The sequence below is a fragment of the Oncorhynchus nerka genome, linkage group LG16, assembly GCF_034236695.1.
Source record: "Oncorhynchus nerka isolate Pitt River linkage group LG16, Oner_Uvic_2.0, whole genome shotgun sequence".
NCBI lineage: Eukaryota > Metazoa > Chordata > Actinopteri > Salmoniformes > Salmonidae > Oncorhynchus > Oncorhynchus nerka.
Genome location: NC_088411.1, coordinates 16,276,063 through 16,297,709, shown reverse-complemented (window position 1 = coordinate 16,297,709; position 21,647 = coordinate 16,276,063). Strand labels below are relative to the sequence as shown.

Sequence of the window (21,647 nt, the reverse complement as noted above, 5' to 3'; positions counted from 1 at the left end):
AAATACGTCATTGTTATTAGTTATTTACTGTATTTATTCCTCGTGTCATGTGTTTTTGTTGAAAAAGGCTTCCGTGTAAGTAAGCATTTCACGGTTAGTCTACACCTGTTGTTTACAAAGCATGTGACAAATGAAATGTGATTTGTTTTGACATTTGAGGAAATTCACAACGTAAACAAATAACTTGGTGATTATTTAATGCGGTGTGTCACTACTTGTTACAGATAGAGGATAATATATTCCACAGTTCTTGGAGATTACAAAATAATCCTTTATTTAAATGTTTATTATACAGTAGATGCACAAGAAGTACAAGGTATACAACCTCAGCATACGTATGTAGCATACCTAATGCAGAAGCTCTAGTAAAGAGGTAGACAACAGTGGGAAAACCTGTCTCTTGAAGTAGTACTGCGCAATTCATAGCTGGAACCTTAGAGGTTCACACACTAGATACTGTATACCCACAGTAATAGGCACTTTAATCTCTGTCTCAGTCCCTTTCTCAGTTTCAGTCTATGTCTGTCTCAGGCCCCTCTGAGATCCAGGCCCGTCTCTTCACAGGCACTCCCTCACTGGCGCGTCTCCTGTCCCCCTCCTCACTACAGGGCCTGGCCTTCGTGTTGACCCCACTATCACCTCCACCAGGGGCCTGGGGGGGCCTCTGAGCTGCATCAGCTGAGTGAGAACTCCCTGAGTGCCAGGCTCGACGTCTAGGAAACTGCCTGGCTCCAGGACACCAGAAACGCCCGGTGCCCAAGCCCAGGCCAGGGCTCCTTTGTGTGGGTTTGGTTGCCTCGGAGAGGTGAGTGTCCCTGGGTGGGTGTGGGTGAAGCTGGAGAACGACAGACTCAGAGTAGGAGCTGTGAACACGAGGGAGGGAAGGATTGGTGGAGGGAGGGCAGGGGAGAAGGGTAATTGGGTTTAAAGAAGGAGATAAGGAAGTGAGGGAGATGCGAGAATGAGGGGGTAGCAGAGCTGTCCTCCTGCCCATCGCCCCTCCACCTACTCCTCTTTCTTCACTTGTCTCTTCTCCTCTTCCAAATCTCTGCGGCCTCCTCTTCCTCCTCCTGCTCTCCACCTCCTCTAGCTGGGTCTCCAGACCCTGAACGTCTGCAGTCAGCTGGTTGACGCGGTCGAAACATGAAAGCAGACCGTTGACGCAAGACAACAGGCGGTCCAGGTTGAGCTGAACGTCTAAACCCGGAGCGTCGGACATACCCGAGTCCTCGGAACCCAGGGAGAGGGCGGAGGACAGGGGATGGGGGGAGGAGAGGGTGGAGAGACAGGATCCTTGGGATGATCTGGAGGGAGGCACCACCATGCCCTCAAACTTCACCCTGTGTCTGAACTGTGGAGAGAAGGGAGGGAGGGAGATTTCAGAAGTTTCAATTTGGGTTTAATCAAATTAAGTAATGAGTTTCCTCCATACCTCCTTGGCCTTAATGAGTCCCATCCAGAGCTTCAGTCTTTTGATGAAGAACTCCACCATCTCGTAGTCCTGGGACTCCATGGCTGGCCTGTACATCTCAGCCTGCACAACCCTGTATGTGCGGAGCAGAACAGCTCCAGAGAGACGGGCCAGCAGCCAACCTCCCAGCGCCAGCAGAGAGAGGGCGTAGAGGGGTCCGAGGACAGGGTGAGCCCTGCTGAGCCTCTGCAGGACCAGGCGACCACGCAGCACAGACAGCACAGAAACACCAGCCTGGTACACAGACAGGAACCCATCCACAGACCTGGAGAAGAGCTGAGACACAAACATATATGCATGAATAGGAAATGCATATTCCCATAGAGTGAGCTGTGTCTCGCATATTCCTTCAGAGAACCTTGGTTACATTACATAACCTTCCATTTCCTACCATGTGTCCAGTGTGAGCGAAGAGCAGCAGCAGTAAGATCAATAGTAGAGCCACAGCAGCCATCTCTCTCCATGCCCGCTGAAGCACTCGACCAAACACCACCCACCTCCGCACGTACCTGAGAGTACCCACCATCTGAAACACACATTATTGCATTGTTGCATTTTTGCATTGCGTGTGGTAAAACTGCTGTTCCCCAGAAAGACTCCATTATTATGGTCTGGCACAAGATGTGGATTCCTAACCCATGGAGTTAGGAACTATTCAAATAATGTCATTCTTTAGGAACTATCTTTAAGTTGTCCAGTACCTTGAGTACCAGCAGAGTGAGCAGTATGGCTGATATCTGTGTGGACCTCCTGGCCAGCAGGGCTGCGCTGTGGAACTCAGTGAAGGAGTCTGGTCTGGAGCGGTGCTGAGACAGACAGGAAGCAGCCTGGGACAGGAAGCAGAATCGCAGCGCGGCCATCGCCAGGGACAAAGAGGCGAGGAGGAACTGTAACCAGCGCCAGCCCTGACGCATGTACTGGGCACGGTCAGTAGCCATGACCCATAGCTCCACCCCCAGAAAGAGGAGGGCAGAGAGGAGCAGAAGCACCTTGGTGGGGGAGAAAGGTTTCAAAACCGAGTGGCCAACTGAGTGTCTCAGAACGGAGCCTCTTGACGATCTTACATTTTTGAAATCCCTAATGAATGGGAATAATAGTGTTGTTTTATACAAACAAATTGTTTATCAAATGTTACCATGAGTGCAATCTCCAGGTCTGGTCCTGAGGAGGATGGGGGGATGAGTAGAGGATGGATGGAGAGGGAGGAGATGAGTGTGTGTATCTGGGTCTTCTCTAGTAGAACAGACACACACACAAACAGACTCGTCTCTCTGTGGTACTGGGTGAAGTCAATGGACACAGCCTTTAACCTGAGAGATGAAAAGAGTACAAAGAATCATGTAAGATCATTTGTGTGGAACTGGTGTGTGTCTGTGTGCGTATGTGTGTAACTCACTGTGCTGTGGTCCAGTGTGTGCTGTGTAGGCCAGAGAGAAGCTGGCGTGTGTCTGTGTGCGTATGTGTGTAACTCACTGTGCTGTGGTCCAGCGTGTGCTGTGTAGGCCAGAGAGAAGCTGGCGTGTGACTGTGTGCTGTGGTCACTGTGCTGTGCCAGTGTGTGCTGTGTAGGCCAGAGAGAAGCTGGCGTGTGTCTGTGTGCGTATGTGTGTAACTCACTGTGCTGTGGTCCAGCGTGTGCTGTGTAGGCCAGAGAGAAGCTGGCGTGTGTCTGTGTGCGTATGTGTGTAACTCACTGTGCTGTGGTCCAGTGTGTGCTGTGTAGGCCAGAGAGAAGCTGGCGTGTGTCTGTGTGCGTATGTGTGTAACTCACTGTGCTGTGGTCCAGCGTGTGCTGTGTAGGCCAGAGAGAAGCTGGCGTGTGACTGTGTGCTGTGGTAACTCACTGTGCTGTGGTCCAGTGTGTGCTGTGTAGGCCAGAGAGAAGCTGGCGTGTGTCTGTGTGCGTATGTGTGTAACTCACTGTGCTGTGGTCCAGTGGCGTGTGTCTGTGTGCGTATGTGTGTAACTCACTGTGCTGTGGTCCAGTGTGTGCTGTGTAGGCCAGCGAGAAGCTGGCGTATGTCTGTGTGCGTATGTGTGTAACTCACTGTGCTGTGGTCCAGTGTGTGCTGTGTAGGCCAGAGAGAAGCTGACGTGTGTCTGTGTGCGTATGTGTGTAACTCACTGTGCTGTGGTCCAGCGTGTGCTGTGTAGGCCAGAGAGAAGCTGGCGTGTGTCTGTGTACGTATGTGTGTAACTCACTGTGCTGTGGTCCAATGTGTGCTGTGTAGAACAGAGAGAAGCTGACGTGTGGTAAAACTGCTGTTCCCCAGAAAGACTCCATTATTATGGTCTGAAGTGTGTATACAGCGTATCCGTGGTAACCCCACCAGGTGGAGGGCGGGGTTCTGATGGAGGTGTGGCACCAGGATGTTGTCCATCCACTGCCACGCCCCCTCCCACCTGAAACCAACACAGAGAGATACATGTGGACACAGCCCCTGCACACACACACACACACCAATACACAAATCAGTACAGGGTACATGCACACACACACACCACACACGCAGCCCTTACCCAGTGATGGTGTTGAGGTTGGTGGTCAGTGAGTGTTTGACGGCAGAGTGTAGCAGTCTTCCCTGGGTCTCCTGAACACTGTCCTGGTAGTTCACCATCAACACCACCAACAGGAACAACATGTGGCACACACAGTGCTGGGGAGGGGGGAGAGAGGAGAGAAAATGAAAGAGAGAGTGAGTATACAGAGGGAATGAACCAGAGAGGAGAAGGGAAGATAAATCATTCAGATGCATGTTATTTTAATTCCAGTACAATACCAAATGGTACTAGGTTGTTAGGAACATAAACAGTGCACCACATATGTTCATTCCAGAGGTTACCATAAGGATGTGTGGGAGCTGTTTTTTGTTTGTTTCCTGTTTCACCTTCATGAGGGATCGTAGCGCTCTCACTTTCCTGGCCTCCTCCTTGGCTTGCAGTAGGCCGAACCCACAAGGGGGGTGCACCTTGCCCCCCTGCTTGCCCCACTCCCTCTTAATGACGGTCTCCTGCCCCAGCCGATCATTCACCTCGGGGTCTACAGGCCTTAACACCACAGCATAGAACAAGGCCTGCACACACACCTGAGGAGAGGACAGTACCATTAGTTAATAAGGTTATAAGGTGCATACCTGTCTAGTCCCGCTTAGACTGAACAGATTTCAATAGATTCAAAGCCAGCAACTTACGTTTTACAATCACATGGGTCTACAGGAAATAGAGAAGCCATATGGTTGCGTATCTCTCTCTCTCTCTGGTACGGTGAAAACATTCATTGCTGACAATTTGTTGCATTGACTATTGAGCCTCCCTGTGTGTATGTCTCTATCTGCCTACCTTGAGAGGCTCCAGCAGCAGAGCGGAGGTGAGGAAGGCAGACAGGGCTGAGATGAGCCACATCAGGACCACTGAGCTAGAGAAGTGACTCCCATAGAGGCCTACTACCGCCAGGCAGGCCCCCAGCAACAACACAACCAGGGGGTAAATGACTTGCAGTGCCAAGGGAGGTAGCAGCCAGCTGGGCTTGCCACGGGCCACACCTGGGTGGGGTGAAAAACATGGAGGAAACTATGCTCTATGATGTCTGAAAATATGATCAAGTTGTTTGATATGAATATTCAGATAGTTCAGAGGATTATTCGTGCAAAATAGACATCATTCATAGAAAGTTTTAAAGGGTGAATTCTCGCATCCACATAGTAATACATTTGGCATAAAGAGGAGGGAATCGTAACAAAGTTTGGATAAGTCCGTGTAGTGGCTCACCTATGCGTGTGGTAGAGTCTGTGGAGTCAGGGGAGGGGCTGGGGAGGAAGGTACTGGCGATGGAATAGACAGAGAGAGATGAGGAAGGCCTAAACAGCCCTGTCCCATGCAGAGAGATGGGAGAGCAGGGGGGGTTGTGGATCTCTGTCCCATAGAGTGGTTTGTCCACACTCAGCTCAGACCAGCCACTGCAGGAGCTACCCCGGCTCTGGCTAAAACCCACAGAGAGATGAGTAAGACTCAGAAGTATTCCTTGCCAGCAGGCAACAGTGCTATACAAATTAATAGGACTGGTTGTTCCCTGCTATCTAGTCCAGTCAGATCAACTCTGATCTCCACTGAAAGAGGGGAGGAGGAGGACTGTATATTCAGAGCATATACTGTAGACCGGGCCAGATACGGTATTTTCTGAGGTTTGGGTCTGGAGTGTACTGGTCAGGCAGGTCTTACCTGTGGGACAGAGAGATGGTCCTGGGGGAGTAGCGGCCACTGTCTGATGTTGAGGGACTGTCGGACACTCCTGTGTCTGCTGCTATAGACCTCAACAGGTCCTCCTCTGAAACACCATGAGAGACAATCATTTTAGACGTATTCACACAGGAGTCATAGTAACACATATGGGACACACACAAACACACACACCAGACAGGGTAAGGACATTGGGTTGCAGTTTGTGTCCGTGGCTGTGGTCTGGATGCAGGCCAGACAGGGATTGGGATGGACCCACAGGTGCAGTAGAGGAGGGTGGGGGGTTGGAGATGAGAAATCGGGGTGAGGAGGGTGAGGCTAGGCATAGCTTCGTCAGGGCTTTCTTCCTCTTCAGCAGACGGGCATGACCCAGGGATGATCCCAAGGGGTCAGAGGTTATTTCCCAGGAGGGCCACAGGGTCATGCCATCTCCTTCCTTCTCCACTCCCAGGTTAGTGGCATTCCAGAACTCAGCGTTGAATGCCTTGCTTCCCATCAGCTACGAGAGAAGAAGAAAAAGATAGCTTTTCAGTTTACAACTTACACAGTGCTTTCTGGCTCTCTTGTGAATCTGTGTACGTGCATGCATTGACACGTGTGAGAGTTTGCACTCTTACGGAAGAGGGTGTGTCTCCACCCAGGCCTGACGGATCAGGTCCTTCAGGCAAAGACAGGAAGGAGGAGCAGGAAAGATCTGATTGGCCGAGATGGACGCCCATCTCCACTGACTGACACACAGGGGATGGAGGCACTGACATATCCACCGCTACCTGAAACGCACACAGGGAAAGGGAAACCCAACCCAACATTTGTAGCTGAACCAAGCATCATCTCCGTCAAGGATTTTCCACATGACTCTGTTGATTTGGAAGCACTTTCCAAATCAACAGAGTAAATATACAATACACATTCACATTGACCTCTGATCGACTAAGTTTTTTATTGACAGAAATGATAACAATGTGTGGTTTAATAGGCAGTCATAGGATTTTTTGTTGTTGACGGGGCAACAGGAAAAATGGATGGAGAAGGAGAGAGAGATGTAGGAGAGGTACCTGGCTGTGAGTCTTTCGCAACAGGAAGCAGAGGAGACACTGGAGAGGAAACACCAGGATGGCAATAGTCATCCCCACTGCAACCGTTTCCCAGGTTACAAGCAACCGGGCCGAAACCGGTACACTAAAACACAACACCCTTAAAATGGCTGATTCTTTCACTTAACAGAGTTAATTAGTCTCAGGCAAAACATCAATGTTGTTCAGCACAGTGAGTTGTCCACAGTGCGAGATTGATTGAATCCCACCTGAGCACTTTCACAAGAACCTTCTATTGTGTACACTATTGTCATCTGGAATGTTCTGGTTAGACTGCCATCTCACCTATGCCCCTCTGTGCCCACAGCCCCGTACCACAATGCCCCTAGTGCAAGGTAGAGGTGTAGCAGGAGGGCACACACCGTCACCCTCTGCCCCCGCATGAAGCGGCTGTGGGCGGGGCGTTCCCACAGAGAGAGCCACAGGTGGCGCTCCAGCATTCCAAACGCCAGCTGGGAGGAGAGAACACGTTGGAACTGAGACAGCTCCTCAGGACCTGAGAGATAGATGGAGAGAGAGAGAGAAATCTGTCTTGGAGGTGGTCATGCTCTCCCTGAGTGTAAAGACAGATACAGAGAGTTGTAGCACTTACAGGAGGCCAACATCTCCTTCTCCACTGTCCCTCCTCCCTTGTTCCTGTCGTTCTCCACAGACAGCCAGTCTTCTACCAGGAAGTAGAACAGGTGGTCTGTCTGAGGGTCCCACACCACCACATGCTGCACGTACCACGATGGGTCCAGACCTGGGAGACATACACACGAACAGGTATTGTTGTGTCAACCTGTTTGGAATCTTACTACCTGGAGCCTCGATCTCCTGCTTTCCTTGTGTTCCAGTAGGCGAGTGAATACAAGACTACGAAGTCTTGCAATGCGAGACTACAGTAGTTACCTGTGTTGTCATGGTTACCTGTGTTGTCATGCCAGAGGCGTATCTTCCACACCTCTCCCAGGTTGCTGTCCGTCTCCAGGTGGAACAGGTCCAGACCACTTCGTTGGAACGCCCCCTCCCGCTGCAGGTGGCGTGAACCGCTTTTAGTCACGCCGTACAGACTGATGCCCACGTGGGCCGTCGTGCCTGATGGGAAGTACAAATGAACGTGAACCTGGTTTGCGTTTCACTTTGACACGATGCTTTCTCAGCCAGATGTTCTCTCTCTCCTACCCTCGTCCCCTCCCAGACGTTAGGACTGTTAGGACTGGCTCGGTGAGAACTGTCAGCAATACGACAGAAAAGAAGTGGATCTATTGCTTACACCTACCCAGTCGTCTAAGATCTGCGAGTCCCTTTACCTGCTCCTCGTCGCCAGCCTGTTTTGACCAGGACTCTGTAGCTGTAGCGTCCAGGTCGGCCACACAGTGGTACATGGCATAGTCTCAGGCTCTCCAGGTGGTCCAGTTTGTGGGCGATCAGACCCAGGAGGAAGTGGATCAGAACCAGGACAGCACACACAATCCCCACTACCACATTACGCATTGGACCACTGGACTGGGGTGGTGAGATGGAGGGGGACATGTAATACAAATTAGTAGAATCAGTAGGAGGTTCCAATTAAAAAACGGTGTTCCAAGGTGTGTGAACAGGTGGCCATATTGAATGTATGATCATGTCTCGGAATTCTGTGTCCCTCTACCTTTTCAGCATGTATGTGCATCTATCTAAGGCTGCTGACATGTATTTTCCCTGTATGTACTAATGAGCTATACCAATTCTTGTGTTAACCTGAGGAGTGTCCCAAACATACCGGTGGCAGTAGCACCACAGCGTCTGGATGGACAAACAGACTGGCCCCGAACATGGTGAGGTGCTGGGTGAGGCAGTGTGCTGAGTGGAGGGTGCTGCCCTCCAGTGGCCGGAGGCCCTCAGTGCTCCAGCGCCTCTTCCTCAGGCTGTAGTACTGGCAAAGAGAGCTGAACACACACACTGAGGCCTGGACTGGAGCTCCACTCAGACTGGATGTCAGGTTCACAAAGACAGATTGTACTGTGTTGTTAAGTCTAGGGACGAAGAGAAATAATAGGCAACAAGCTGCATTAGTAAATGACTGGCATGTCATCATACGCCATAGGCCTCACAACATTCTGTCGGTGTAAAAGTGAACAACTTGTAAAAGGTTTTGGAAAACATAACTGTCTAGATACAGAACACTCACAGAGGAGAGAGGAAGATGGTGTCCTCCACGGATGACTGGCTGGAGAGGGAGAGGGTCAGCTCTCTGACTAGGGAATCATGGGAGGCAGGATGACCTGGCTGGGTGGCCACTGTGATTCTCACATGTCCTGAGCCCACCAGAGAAGCTCCTGGAAGCAGGCTGAAGTTTAAGGAGACGTACAGTCCAGCATTGGGATCCATATTCTTCATCACCCTCACTGTAAAATCCAGCCACCCTTTGGCTCGGAGTGTAAAGTTAACCATTGGGGCTCGTTCCTCGTCTCTGTCAATTCCACCAGATCTAGACCCAGACCCACTTCCACTAGCCCGATGCCCAGCGCCGATCCTTCCTACAATATATATAAAGGGCAAAGTAACCCTGATAGATCTGTCAGTGTCCAGGTTAGCAATGGGTATGGGCTGTCCCTGGGGCGTGGTGAACTCCATGGCAGCCAGAGAAGTAGAAATAGGTGGGTTGGCTGCTGAGAAGAACTCAGACCCCCCTTCCAAACCCAGGAGAATCTGTACCACCTCAGATCCCTGGACCTGACGCTGGAGCTGGGCACTGAGAGAGGAGGGAATGAGGAACTGGCAGGGTGGATGTGCTGGGTATGACTCTGGCTTGTCAGGGTTTAATTGCCATTTGTTGGACTGGTTTGATTGGCGGGTGTTGACCGAGGGGTCAGTGGTGCAGAGGAGTTCCGAGGGGTTTCCGTGGTAACCAACGGCACTGATCTGTGGAGCAGAGAGAGAGAGGGGTTCCTCGTCGCGTGGCCGCGAGCGCATCAGAATACGCATGAGAGCCCTGGCATGGTCCAGGGCTGACACTGCAGTTTCAGATACATTAGAGTGAGTGTGAGGACCAGAGGAGACGAGCTTGGACTCGGACACAGCAGCCAACGAATTGCCTGGAGACAGAGAGAGAAATAAACGTTTTTGGTCAAAAATCTTGGACTAATACCTGTCGTTGCTCTGTGAGCATGTATCCGTCGATCCCACTCAGAAGTTGGTACCGTACCTATCACATGGAGGATATTTCTGCCCGTGTCTATTGCTGTGTCATCTCCTAGTCCCGTCTGCTCTTCCATAACCCTGATCATTCTCCCCACAGAATCTAGAACATTCTCCTGACAGCCCTCACACACCACCTCACTTGGGACTGCCTGCAAGAGACAACACACAGGCATTCAGGCGTCGAGGACAAATCTGTATCATTTGTGGGTCTTTTTGCCAGGCTTTTATTGGCACAAACTCCATCTGTGTAGACTATGGCCAGGTTACCTACAGTGGACTGGGCCAGGGCTAAGCTGATCTGGGCTGCATCCTGTAGAGAGTACACAGACAGAGAGGCCAGCGCCTGTGTCACATTCCCCCTGATCTCCCTCCTGTCCCTGAGATCCTGCTCACTCAAAGTCAGATCCACCTGTCACCAAGAGGAGAGGAGAGAGATAGACAGGTAAAGGAAAGATAACGTTAAGGAGAAGAGAGACACAGCCAGGTAAAGACAAAGGTAATGTTCATACCTGATTGAGCTGGCTGGTGAGGGCGATGGAATAGGGAATGAGCTGCTGTGGGTTACCCTGTTGAAGTAAACCCGATAGTTCGGTTTGGCTCTTGTTCCTCAACCACTCTGTGATCCCATCTCCATCCACAGGTCTCAGCACTGTTATAGTTCTGAAAAAACAAAAGCATCCATAAATTGTCTTTTTACAACCTCCATGGGTCTCTTGAGGTCGGAACCTCTTCCCTGCATTCTCAGTTTTAAACTCATCTCCAGTTCACCTGTTAAGTGCTGTGACCTTTGAACCCAGGTGGTCCTCTACCTGCAGGATCACAGAGATGATTGACCGTTCCTTCTCTGGCCCCGCCTCCCCCAGAGGAACCAGGCTGCCAAATGTACGCTGCGTACCCCTGTAGAGGGTGAGAAGGGGACAGGCTTGGCCCCAGCCTGGGCATGACGATGCCACCTGGAGAATATAGATCATCTGGGGGGACTCACTATCCTCATCCAGCCAACCTATGGAGTAGATACAGAACATCTGGTACAGCATGGTAAAACATGGCAAAGACACCAAAAGAAGATGTGATTGTATCTTTGAGTCTTTGTTTCTATTACCTGAGCAGTTGTATGTTACCACAGTCTCCAGCAGGCGTATGTTCTCCCCAGGGCCTGGAGTAAGAGTACACACCCCTCCATGGGGTGGAGGGTTGGGCAGGAGGGTCAGGCTAGCAAACCCCCATCTTCCCCCAGCAGGGTGGGTAACATTTAGGGTGAAGGTATAGTTACACCCCTCCTGCAGCACCCCCGGTCGGACCACCAGTTCAGGAGAGAGACTGCCCGTAGTGGTCACCTCGTTCAGGTCAAGGGTCATGCCGTTCTGATCCTTTTCGCTCCATTTGTACTGTGAAAAGAGAAAGACCATACATCAACTTTCCGCCATAAGTCCTACAGAAAGCAGCCATGACAGCTGATGGTGCATGACTTTATTTCATTTGTCACAAATGGTAAATGTTGTTTAGGTCAGCCAATTAGCTACGTCGAGGGGAACTTACCTGAACATGGCTGCCACACTTGTCACAACGACCAGAGAGCACAATGGGGCGACTCTGGCTGACACGGAAAGAAGAGAGACTACTGCAGGAAACACACTCCACACTTACAGGAAGCACTGCAACTTTAGATACCGCCACCTAGAGGAATGGAGGAGTATTTGACATGTATATCCTCTCAAATAAACATAACACAACCACACTGAAACTGAACTTTATATGGTCATTTTGAACACTAGCGGGTGCATGGTATTGTTATTTCTGGCTCATTAACATATTTTGAGGCCTGCCTTGTAAGAGGCTATATTTGTTGCACCCATTAGTGAGAATGGGTTTAACTGGTATGTGGTAGTAGTGCCCCATCAATTATAAATGTATAGGGGACAGATTGGAGAGGCAGCTAGTCTTAAACTTTTAATGGTTGAGCATTTGTCTGTTTTGCCCTGCAGTCACTTCCAGTTTGGAAACCTTTGTTAAAGGCCCAGTGCAGTCAAACATTTAGTTTTTCTTCTGTTTTATATATATTTTCACACTATGAGGTTGGAATAATGCTGTGAAAAAGCCCTTGTAGTTTAAGAGCTGTTTGAAAGGACCGGCTGAAATTTCAGCCTGTTTTTGTGGGATGATATCACCAGTTGGTAAATTAGTTAATAGACCAATAAGAAAGAGCGTTCCAAACCTCTCTGCCAATAAAAGCTAGTTTTCCCCTCCCCACTCAGACCACTCCCAGACAGTCCCAGCAAAATTCTTGCTTGAGAAATTGCTCTTTGCTAAGAAGCTATTTTTCTATTTTTGTGTCTTTTCACCATTTTATTTGAAAACAATCACAGTTAGGTACTTAATTGTTACCCAGAAATGATTTGATATTGAAATAGAAAAATACCATTAAGGCCTCTACAAGTGCAAGTTATATAAAACACCAAATATTAATTGATATGCTGTAATGTGTAAAACATTACCTAGCAGCCAACCTGCTTGCACCAATCTCATGTAATTACAGTAAAATCCTGTAAAATACAAACACCATCTCCCTTCAATGAATTTAATTAATTCATCCATCCGTTCATTCATTCATTACGATGACAGTAGCATTTGCTTTTTACAGTAGAGTACGTCAATTATACGGTATTTTACTGTGCGTCATTACACAGTACTTGCTTTGATATTGCATGTAGATTACAGTAGTTGTACTGCAATATGAAAAACAGTAACTTACCTACCACTAGCCTGTAAGTTACTGTCAAATTCACAGCAACCCATTTACAGAGCATGGTTCGCTGAACCACCTTCGTTGCATCAAGATATTGTGGTGTGTAGAGATAATGTGGGACTCACTGACTGTGTAGTAGAGATAGGTCTCCTCCCTTCCTTTTGGACAGTGAGGGTGAAGAGGTAGAGCTTGTCTGGCTGTAGCTTCCTGCTGGGGACAGTCAACCTGCTGCTGTCATACCCTACAAGCTGATCCTGGTCCTGGGACGACCACCCAGTAGAGTTCTACAGGCAGAAACGGACACCATTGGTACAATTATGAGAAAACATCCAGGTGAGACAGCAATATAAGTTAACATAAATGTAAGTGAACAATCTCGACCTAAATAGTAGAAAGGCAATGAAGGGTTCCTAATTCTGATTTAAATGACCTCAGTGATGAATTCCCAGTGGTAGTTCAGCTCCCCTTCCTCTCCGTCAGGATCATGGGACTCTGACCCATCCAGGATCAGGTCACTGTGGCTTGACACCAGTCTATGCGATCCCCCCCTGATGATGGGTACCAGGGAACTGTGAACCACAGAGAGCCTGGACGTCCTGTACAGACGTAGAGGGGTTCCCTGGAGAGAGACAGTGAACCCCAGGCAGTACTGGCCCACCTCCAGGGCCTGCTTAGGGAGGGACAACAGTGGTGTAGTCACACCCATCAGGTTAATCAGGGTTACTGGATGTCCACTGCTGTCCTGGATTGCTGGGTGCCCACTGCTTTGGGTTACCAGAGTGTCGTCAGTCTTGTCAGCTCCACAGCCACTCCCCCTAAACACTTCCCATAGGTACATGGTCTTGTATGCGGTGCAGCCTTTGATGTCTACGCTTGCTTCAAAGTAGCTGGATCTAGACTTGACGATTATGGATTGGCCCTGGAATAAAGTGACCTGAGGGAGTGAGCACTGGAGTTCTCTCACCTCAGTGAGCAGTTGTGTGGAGACCTGGCTGACGTTATTGAAGGCTGTGACTTGAACAATATATTTTCCAGCAGTGAGATATGTGTGGTCCACTGTATTGGATTTTGTGACGACAACTCCTTCACTTGAGTCTCCAAAGCCCCATTGAAACCTCAAATTGCTGCCATCATCTACTGTGACTGAGAATCTGACACTATAGCCTCTAAAGTTTTCTGTAGAATCACAAACAATCGTGACCTCCCTCACAGGCAACTGAACAATAGCTGTCTCATTCAGGGTTTCAGAGCAGAAGCCATTACTGGCCATCACACCCACAGACAACAAACCACTTCCGGGTGAGGTATATATCACTTCCTGTCCAATGACCTGTAAGGGCTGGAACCCTTCTAATTGGATCGTCCAGGTGTAATCGGTTGGAGAACCACTCATGACAATTGCTTGGAAAGGGACCTCCTTTAGAGCTTCTAGAGCAGTGGAACAGCAGTTGACCAGTCGTAGGCCCCCGATCCTCTCAATCACCTGGACGGTCAATGACACCTGGGAGTTGCTCACCTTGTTCCAGGCTCGGGCTGTGACAGAGTGAGACCCAACTGGGAGGGTGGAGGTGGTGAAGCTTACCTCAACAAGGTCATATGATGCCTCAACTTCATCAAAGGCTAAAGAGAAGCTGACATTGGTTCCTTTGGAAACTAATGGTGTAAAAGCAATATGATCTTCAGCGCAGACCGTAGAACTGCTAAGGTTTAGAGTCAAGCCCTGAATAGCATCCTGGATGGTGACTCTGTATGAGACTGCCTGCCAGCTAATACCATTAGAGACGTTCAGAGAGACATTATAGACCCCTACATCTGTAAAGGTATAGATAACTGACTGATTGTTGTCCAAAACCACAGCACCTCCAGTACACCCAACAACTCTCCACTCCCAGTGCCGATCATTCCCTTTATTGACATATCCATAGAGTGCAACTTGAGTATTGGACGTTATAAAGAATGGATGTGTCTTGCCACCTAGCTGAAAGTCTGCCTCTCTAACCTCCTCCTGAACTGTGAAATGTTTGGTGGCGTTGCTTGAACTGAGAACATTCTGGACCGACACACTGACAGAACAAGAACCCAGAGTCTCAAACATGTAAAGAAGAAAAGGAACATCAGTCTGTAAGGGTGAAAGGTCTGAGTTCACATTCCAGAGATACTGAAGGTCAGATCCAGTCTCCACAGTTACAGAGATGTTGGTATACTTCTCTAATGGTATGGTGTCTCTAGCTGTTGACATTCTAGCCCCTGAAACTCGCTCTACTGCCTTTAGAGAAATACGGCTGGTCGTCTTACCAAGTCCGTTGGAAGCTGTCAACTCAACAGATATATTACCTGGAGTTTCAGTGAACCACACAAAGTGCTCACCAACACTGCCAGTTTGGGTCACACCTCTCTGGTTGGCTAGCCAATGGTAAGTGACATTGGAGCCATGTGTTACTGACGCAGTGAGCAAGACACTCTCTCTGGTTGGTATGTAGCTCATGGATGTCAGGCTCAGACTTGAGAATTGAAGCCCTTGTATTCTCTCTAAAACTATAATCAAAATGGCTGCCTCCTGTTGGCTCACCAGGTTCTGGGCTGTGACTTTGACCTGATACACACCTGCTTTAAGAAACACATACTGAAAGTGAGATATCCCAAGCTCAGTGGTGGTATCAGGGCCATCCACTGACCAGTAGAAATTGACATTACCTGAAACATTGCCAACTGCTGTTATGACAGTCTTTTCTCCTACTACTGCAAATGGCTGGCTGATTTTCAGCTTCAGGTCTGACACAGGAAGCAGTACGTTCACTTCCAGGTTAACAGAATCCAGGCTAACTGCATTAGAAGCTGTGGCCTTGACTGTAAACCTACCAGCGGAAGTAAAGACATGGGAAACATTTAGACTCTTTGCCAGTGGTGAGCCGTCACCAAAGTCCCACTGCACAGAAACATTGGTCCCAGGGCAACTCTTGACCCAAAGTGTCATCTTCTCATTGACAGTCAGTGTGTTGCTTTGACTGCTATGTGCTATGGATGGTTTACTCACAGGCTTCTGCACAGCAACAGTGGCTTTGGCTATGCTCTGGCTGACTTTGTTACTTACCATCACTGAAACATCATGGATCCCTTCCTCCTTATACACAAAGCAATGATGAGCCAGTCCTCTTATAGGAGAGCTGTTGGATGAATGATTGAGCCACAGAAACTGATATCCAGTGGGCTGTCTTTTGGGGGCAGCAACTGCATTAAAACACACCTCTGTTCCTACTGCCACAGCATCCTGCGATGGGTGGATGGTTATCCCGGTAATGGGGGCCTCAATGCAAACGTTGGCATCATAAAAGACATATCCTACTATACTGAGAACAGTTATGTTAACGTTATAAACCCCAGAGTTTGAATAAGTGTGAGTAACAACAGACGTTCCCTTCTGTACTGACAAAGGTGATCCATCCCCGAAATTCCAATGGAAAGTCAGCATGGAAACATTCCCGTTCACCAGTGCATGGAGCGGTATCTCTTTCTCTGTCTCGGAACACTCCGATGGCAGAATTCCACTGATGGCCAACCTGTAGACTTCCAGACGGATGGACTGACTAGCCTGGCTAACTGCGTTACACACGGTCACTTTGACTGTGTAACTCCCTGGGGACTCGTAGACATGGGATACAGAGTTGTCTGTGATGTTTTTATGTCCAGACCCGTCACCAAAGTCCCAGTCCCAGTGAAGCCTGGAACCTGAAGCCACTTTGCCCTTGATTTCAGTTACAGACTTCAGTTCACTGGGTCCACTACAGCTCAACTGGAGTCCAGATACCTTCTCCACCACCGCCACGGCCACCCAGGCTGTCAGTGCAGTCAAGGTGTTGTTAGCGCACACAGTCATGTTATAGACCCCAGTGGTCCGAGCAACATGGCTAACTTTGCCGTGGAATCCTTGGATTTCCTTTGAACCGTCCCCAAAGTTCCAAGTGTACAGGATTCCGTAGTGAGATGGGTATGAAGAGGCTTCAAGAAGAAAGGTCTGGTTGACCAGGGGTACCGGAGGAGATGGGGAGATGAGTATACGAGTCAATGGAGGCCGTACCTTCAGTGATATGGCCCCCTTGATGCTGTCGTATTGGTTGTAGACCTGTACAGTCAGTGTGTAGTCATCTGTATGAGTGAGAGACAGAGTGATACACAGTATTTAGACCGCTTTCTTTTTTCCACGTTTTGTTGCGTCACAGCCTTATTCGAAAATGTATTTAATGAAACAATTTCCTCAGAAAATCTACACACAATACCCCATAATGACAAAGCAAAAACAGGTTTGTAGAAATGTTTGCAAATGTTACATAATTTTTTTTTTTAAATGATTTACATAAGTATTCAGACCCTTTGCTATGAGACTCAAAATTGAGCTCAGGTGCATCCTGTTTCCATTGATCATCCTTGAGATGTTTCTACCTGTGGTAAATTCAATTGATTGGACATGATTTGGAAAGGCACACACCTGTCTATATAAGGTCCCACAGTTGACAGTGCATGTCAGAGCAAAAACCAAGCCATGAGATCGGAGGAATTGTCCGTAGAGCCCCGAGACAGGACTTTGTTGAGGCACAGATCTGGGGAAGGGTACCAAAACATTTCTGCAGCATTGAAGGTCCCCAAGAACACAGTGGCCTCCATCATTCTTAAATGGAAGAAGTTTGGAACCACCAAGACTCTTCCTTGAGCTAGCCGCCAAGCCAAACCGATCAATCAGGGGGAAAAGGGCCTTGGTCAGGAAGGTGAACAAGAACCCCAATGGTCACTCTGACAGAGCTCAAGATTTCCTCTGTGGAGATGGCAGAACCTTCCAGAAGGACAAAACCTCTGCAGCACCAATTAGGCCTTTATGGTAAAGTGGCCAGACCGAAGCCGCTCCTCAGTAAAAAGCACAAACTCTGCTTGGAGTTTATCAAAAGGCACCTAAAGACTCTCAAACAATGAGAAACAAGTTTCTCTGGTCTGATGAAACCAAGACTGAACTCTTTGGCCTGAGTGCAAAGCGTCACGTCTGGAGGAAATCTGGCACCATCCGTACGGTGAAGCATGGTGGTGGCAGCATCATGCTGTGGGGATATTTTTCAGTGGCAGGGGCTGGGAGACTAGTCAGGATCGAGGCAACGATGAACGGAGCAAAGTACAGAGATCCTTGATGAAAAGCTGCTCCAGAGCACTCAGGACCTCAGACTGGGACGAAGGGTCACCTTCCAACAGGACAATGACCCTAAGCACACAGCCAAGACAACGCAGGAGTGGCTTCATGACAAGTCTCGGAATGTCCTTGAGTGGCCCAAATAGCTGTGCAGCAACACTCCCCATCCAACCTGACAGAGCTTGAGAGGATCTGCAGAGAAGAATGAGAGAAACTCCCCCAAATACAGGTGTGTCAAGCTTGTAGCGTCATACCCAAGAAGACTCAAGGCTGTAATCACTGCCAAAGGTGCTTCAACAAAGAACTGAGTAAGGGGTCTGACTACTTATGTAAATGCGATATTTCTGTTTTCTTATATAAATTATAAAAGACTAAAAAAATGTTTTTGCTTTGTCATTGTGGGATATTGTGTGTAGATTGATGAGGGGGAAAATTACATTTAATCCATTTTAAAATAAGGCTGTAACCTAACAAAAGGTGGAAAAAGTCAAGGGCTCGGAATATTTCAGAACGCACTGTAGATTAATGGAGACATACCCTATTGTATTGAATGGAAAGAGGAGTGATATGCAAGCATCTATACTATTAGAATGAATTCCAATCATTTACACATTGGTAGAGGTATGTTTACCTGGCTGTAGGTAGACGTGGCTCACAGAGTCTTGCACATACACCTGTCTCACTCCTCGCTCCACTTGCCTGGCCTGGGACTCAGACAGGGCAGGAAAGGTGTGGTTTTCCTGGGCACTGCCATCCCCAAAAGACCACCTACAGGAAATAATATTCAATAGCTTAGGGTTTTTAAAAGTCTCATCTGAAAGATGGCACCCTATGTAGGGCAATGTCCCCTTCACTGCCCTGGGGCAATGGGATCTCCTTACACCAGAGGGAAGAGTGCCCCGTACTGGACCTCCAACCCACTTCCAGCAGTAGTTAATGAGAAAATATGGAGTATACAGATATGCTACCCTCATTGATGTAATATCACTCCAAGCGAATACTTCTGCGAAACAGAAAATGACCCTAACCTGAAAGTGACGCCTAGGGAGACATCAACTTTGACCCTGAAAGTGTAGAGATGCAGTGCGGCCACAGCGATAACCTCCTTGACAGAGAGGAATTCTGGGTCGGCCAGAGGTGTCATGGTGTCAGCAGTCAGAGTGACCTCTAGGGTCTGGGAGCTCACAGGGTTGGCTGCAGTCACCTGGAGGAACAGAGACAAGTTATTAGTGAGGCTCTATGGGCACTTTACTCTGTTATATCGGTATTATATTAAAAAAACAAGGTTGTTTTATCTTAATATGAATTATATGAAATGGATGAGCTTAGTACCTTCAGTTTGTACTCAGCTGGCTTCTTGAACATCACACTATAGGTGTCTCCCACATAGGAAAACGTATCCAGCTTGTCAATCACCCAGGTGTACTTTACTGAGGAACCAGTCTCCGCCGTGGCTGTAAATGCCTTAGAAAAAACAGGGAACGGTGACAATGTATAATTTCAGTACAGTAGCAGGGACGTGATCAGCAGAACAAATAAATAAAAGAAAATCTGATTATTTTCAAAGATGCACAAAGAAAACACAGATTTTCAAATAAATACTATAAAATACAATACAACAATACAACTAGTCGGGCTAACTCACCTGTGACAAGTCCACCAGCATCCTCAGATGTCCATGTGGCTCTACACTGAGCCCAGCCACCGGCTCATAGACACACACCTGTACACAGGTACTCTGTTCACTCACTCCATTCACAGCACTGACGTTTAGAGTGTGGACGCCCACTGAGGGTAGCACCAGGGACATGTGGGAGAACCAGCTGTCAGGGGAGTCTCTCTCACAACCAGGCCAGGAGTCAGGTAACTCTCCTGGGCAGGACGGGAGGAAGGGGACCCCTGTCTGGAGCACCGGAGCCAACCAGGAGCTGGTGGCCCCTTTTCCAGAGAATATTTTAACCACAATGAGTATAGGAGTGTCAACCAATACATGGATCTGGTTGTCTCCATCAGGCAGAGGATGGATCATACAAAGGCCAGAAATGTGACTTTTTGCTGGGGCAGGAGCTGAGGTTTCAGGGGTCATACTTATGGGCGTACTGATGTTCCCAATGTGAGTGAAGCCACTAAGTTCACTCTGGCCAGAACTTGAAATATAGCCATGCCCATGCAGTGTGTCGACGTACAGCACCCGTAGGTCGCACACCACCCCGTCCACCCACTGCCCTCCATCCGGCTGGGACGAGAGGCCCCCCTCCCACCAGCCCCCCCACTCCGCCCCTTGCAGGGAGAGGTAGCTTTGTCGCCAGGGGGAGGAGGATGAGGAGGCGTTGTCGCGGCAACTCAGGAAGGTTCCAGGTCTCCCGGTGTGTTGGATGGACAGAATGTCATCTGGGTAAACACTGATCTCCCTCTCTGGCAGGATCTGACAGAGAGAGAATGAAGCATAGTTATTTGAATTTCATTGATTCAACTTATCCAAAGCATAAAGCATGTAAATAAGAACTGTACATAAGAAACCCTCTGTAAATAAGAACGTCTCACACATACACTAATATGAGCAGGCTCTGAGCAAGGAGCCACTCTCATGGGCAGGTCTGCCACCAGGTGGTAGAAGGGGGGTATGTCAGGGTATCTGGGGGCAGGGGGTAGCTGCGCTCCCCTGTAGAGGGGGACTGGTTGTAGGGACTGCAGGGGCTGGTGACAGGGACACAGGCCTCCAACAGGTGGCACCAGTACTGTCCCAGGGCACAGCCTCCCGTAGTGTTACACAGAGGGGTGATAGAGCAACAACTGAACGGGTTCAGGAGAGAACTGCAACCTGCATAGAAAAAGAGATGGATAAGGGAAAGATATGGAAGAGAGAGAGAGAACAAGAGAGAGAGAGAGAAAGAAAGAAAGAGAACGAGAGAGAGAGAGAGAGAAAGAAAGACAATGGAGAGAGAGAGAGAGAAATGAGAGAAAGAAAGACAATGAGAGAGAGAAAGAAAGACAATGAGAGAGAGAGAGAAAGAAAGACAATGAGAGAGAGAGTGAGAGAAATGAGAGTGAACAAGAGAGAGCGAGAGAAAGGAGAGTGAGTACCAGTTATGTATACTGAAAGATCGATCATCATACATCAGGGAAACACAAAAACAAACAGGAATGAATCAGCACAAACGCACACAGGGCAAGTCTTCCAATACAACAACATCTTTATGAATAACCTGAGGTGGTGTTTCTTTTTTCCTTTTTTCTTATTAACCCATCCCCTCTTCGGAGGACACAAATCCTTTTAGTTTTTACAGCTTTTCTGCAATACATACATACATACATGTACATTTGACATATACCAGAATAAATGATCTAGTGAGTCTGTCTCTTCACAGAAAAATGTACAGAGCTGAGAGTGTTGTATGCCCCATATTATATAGCCTTCAGTTGGTGGCAAGACTTTTGTATGATAATTAAAATTTAAAAAACTTGAAGTGCTGCTTAAAGGGTTGTTTTGTGTATCAGTTCATAGACCATGTGCCATTGAATCAGTACATCGAAAATCTCTTCCCATTTATTTTGCAACCTGTATGGCACAGCTGTAAATATTTTTGTTCTCAAATTAAACTTTACATTTCTAGTTATGCCAATTATTTTCAGCCTATTTGTATTTTTAATATATGTCAGACAAACAAGTTCCCTACCTTCTCCCTCTTCCACTTGTCATTTTTGTGGCAATGCTGCAATCAGTTGGTTTTAAGTTTGGACTGAGCAGACATTCCCATATAGTTT

At 48.3% G+C, this 21,647-nt stretch overlaps 1 protein-coding gene across 1 annotated transcript in view; it reads right to left on the bottom strand.

The window, feature by feature from the left end:
- Window positions 1-309: 309 nt before the first annotated feature.
- pkd1b (polycystic kidney disease 1b) overlaps window positions 310-21,647 on the bottom strand; it is a 37,176-nt gene continuing 15,838 nt past the window's right edge. Inside the window, 34 exon segments of the mRNA XM_065002311.1 lie at window positions 310-1,351; window positions 1,433-1,747; window positions 1,863-1,997; window positions 2,173-2,460; window positions 2,607-2,781; window positions 3,674-3,874; window positions 3,992-4,128; window positions 4,360-4,557; window positions 4,811-5,013; window positions 5,240-5,451; window positions 5,690-5,795; window positions 5,882-6,206; window positions 6,325-6,477; window positions 6,763-6,886; window positions 7,087-7,297; window positions 7,394-7,543; window positions 7,711-7,878; window positions 8,094-8,289; window positions 8,546-8,798; window positions 8,954-9,860; window positions 9,971-10,115; window positions 10,238-10,375; window positions 10,476-10,626; window positions 10,735-10,969; window positions 11,069-11,354; window positions 11,506-11,643; window positions 12,838-12,996; window positions 13,143-16,855; window positions 18,514-18,650; window positions 18,911-19,086; window positions 19,215-19,346; window positions 19,528-20,297; window positions 20,420-20,518; window positions 20,521-20,703. Coding sequence (XP_064858383.1) covers window positions 512-1,351; window positions 1,433-1,747; window positions 1,863-1,997; window positions 2,173-2,460; window positions 2,607-2,781; window positions 3,674-3,874; window positions 3,992-4,128; window positions 4,360-4,557; window positions 4,811-5,013; window positions 5,240-5,451; window positions 5,690-5,795; window positions 5,882-6,206; window positions 6,325-6,477; window positions 6,763-6,886; window positions 7,087-7,297; window positions 7,394-7,543; window positions 7,711-7,878; window positions 8,094-8,289; window positions 8,546-8,798; window positions 8,954-9,860; window positions 9,971-10,115; window positions 10,238-10,375; window positions 10,476-10,626; window positions 10,735-10,969; window positions 11,069-11,354; window positions 11,506-11,643; window positions 12,838-12,996; window positions 13,143-16,855; window positions 18,514-18,650; window positions 18,911-19,086; window positions 19,215-19,346; window positions 19,528-20,297; window positions 20,420-20,518; window positions 20,521-20,703 — 11,759 coding nt within the window. The 3' untranslated portion in view covers window positions 310-511.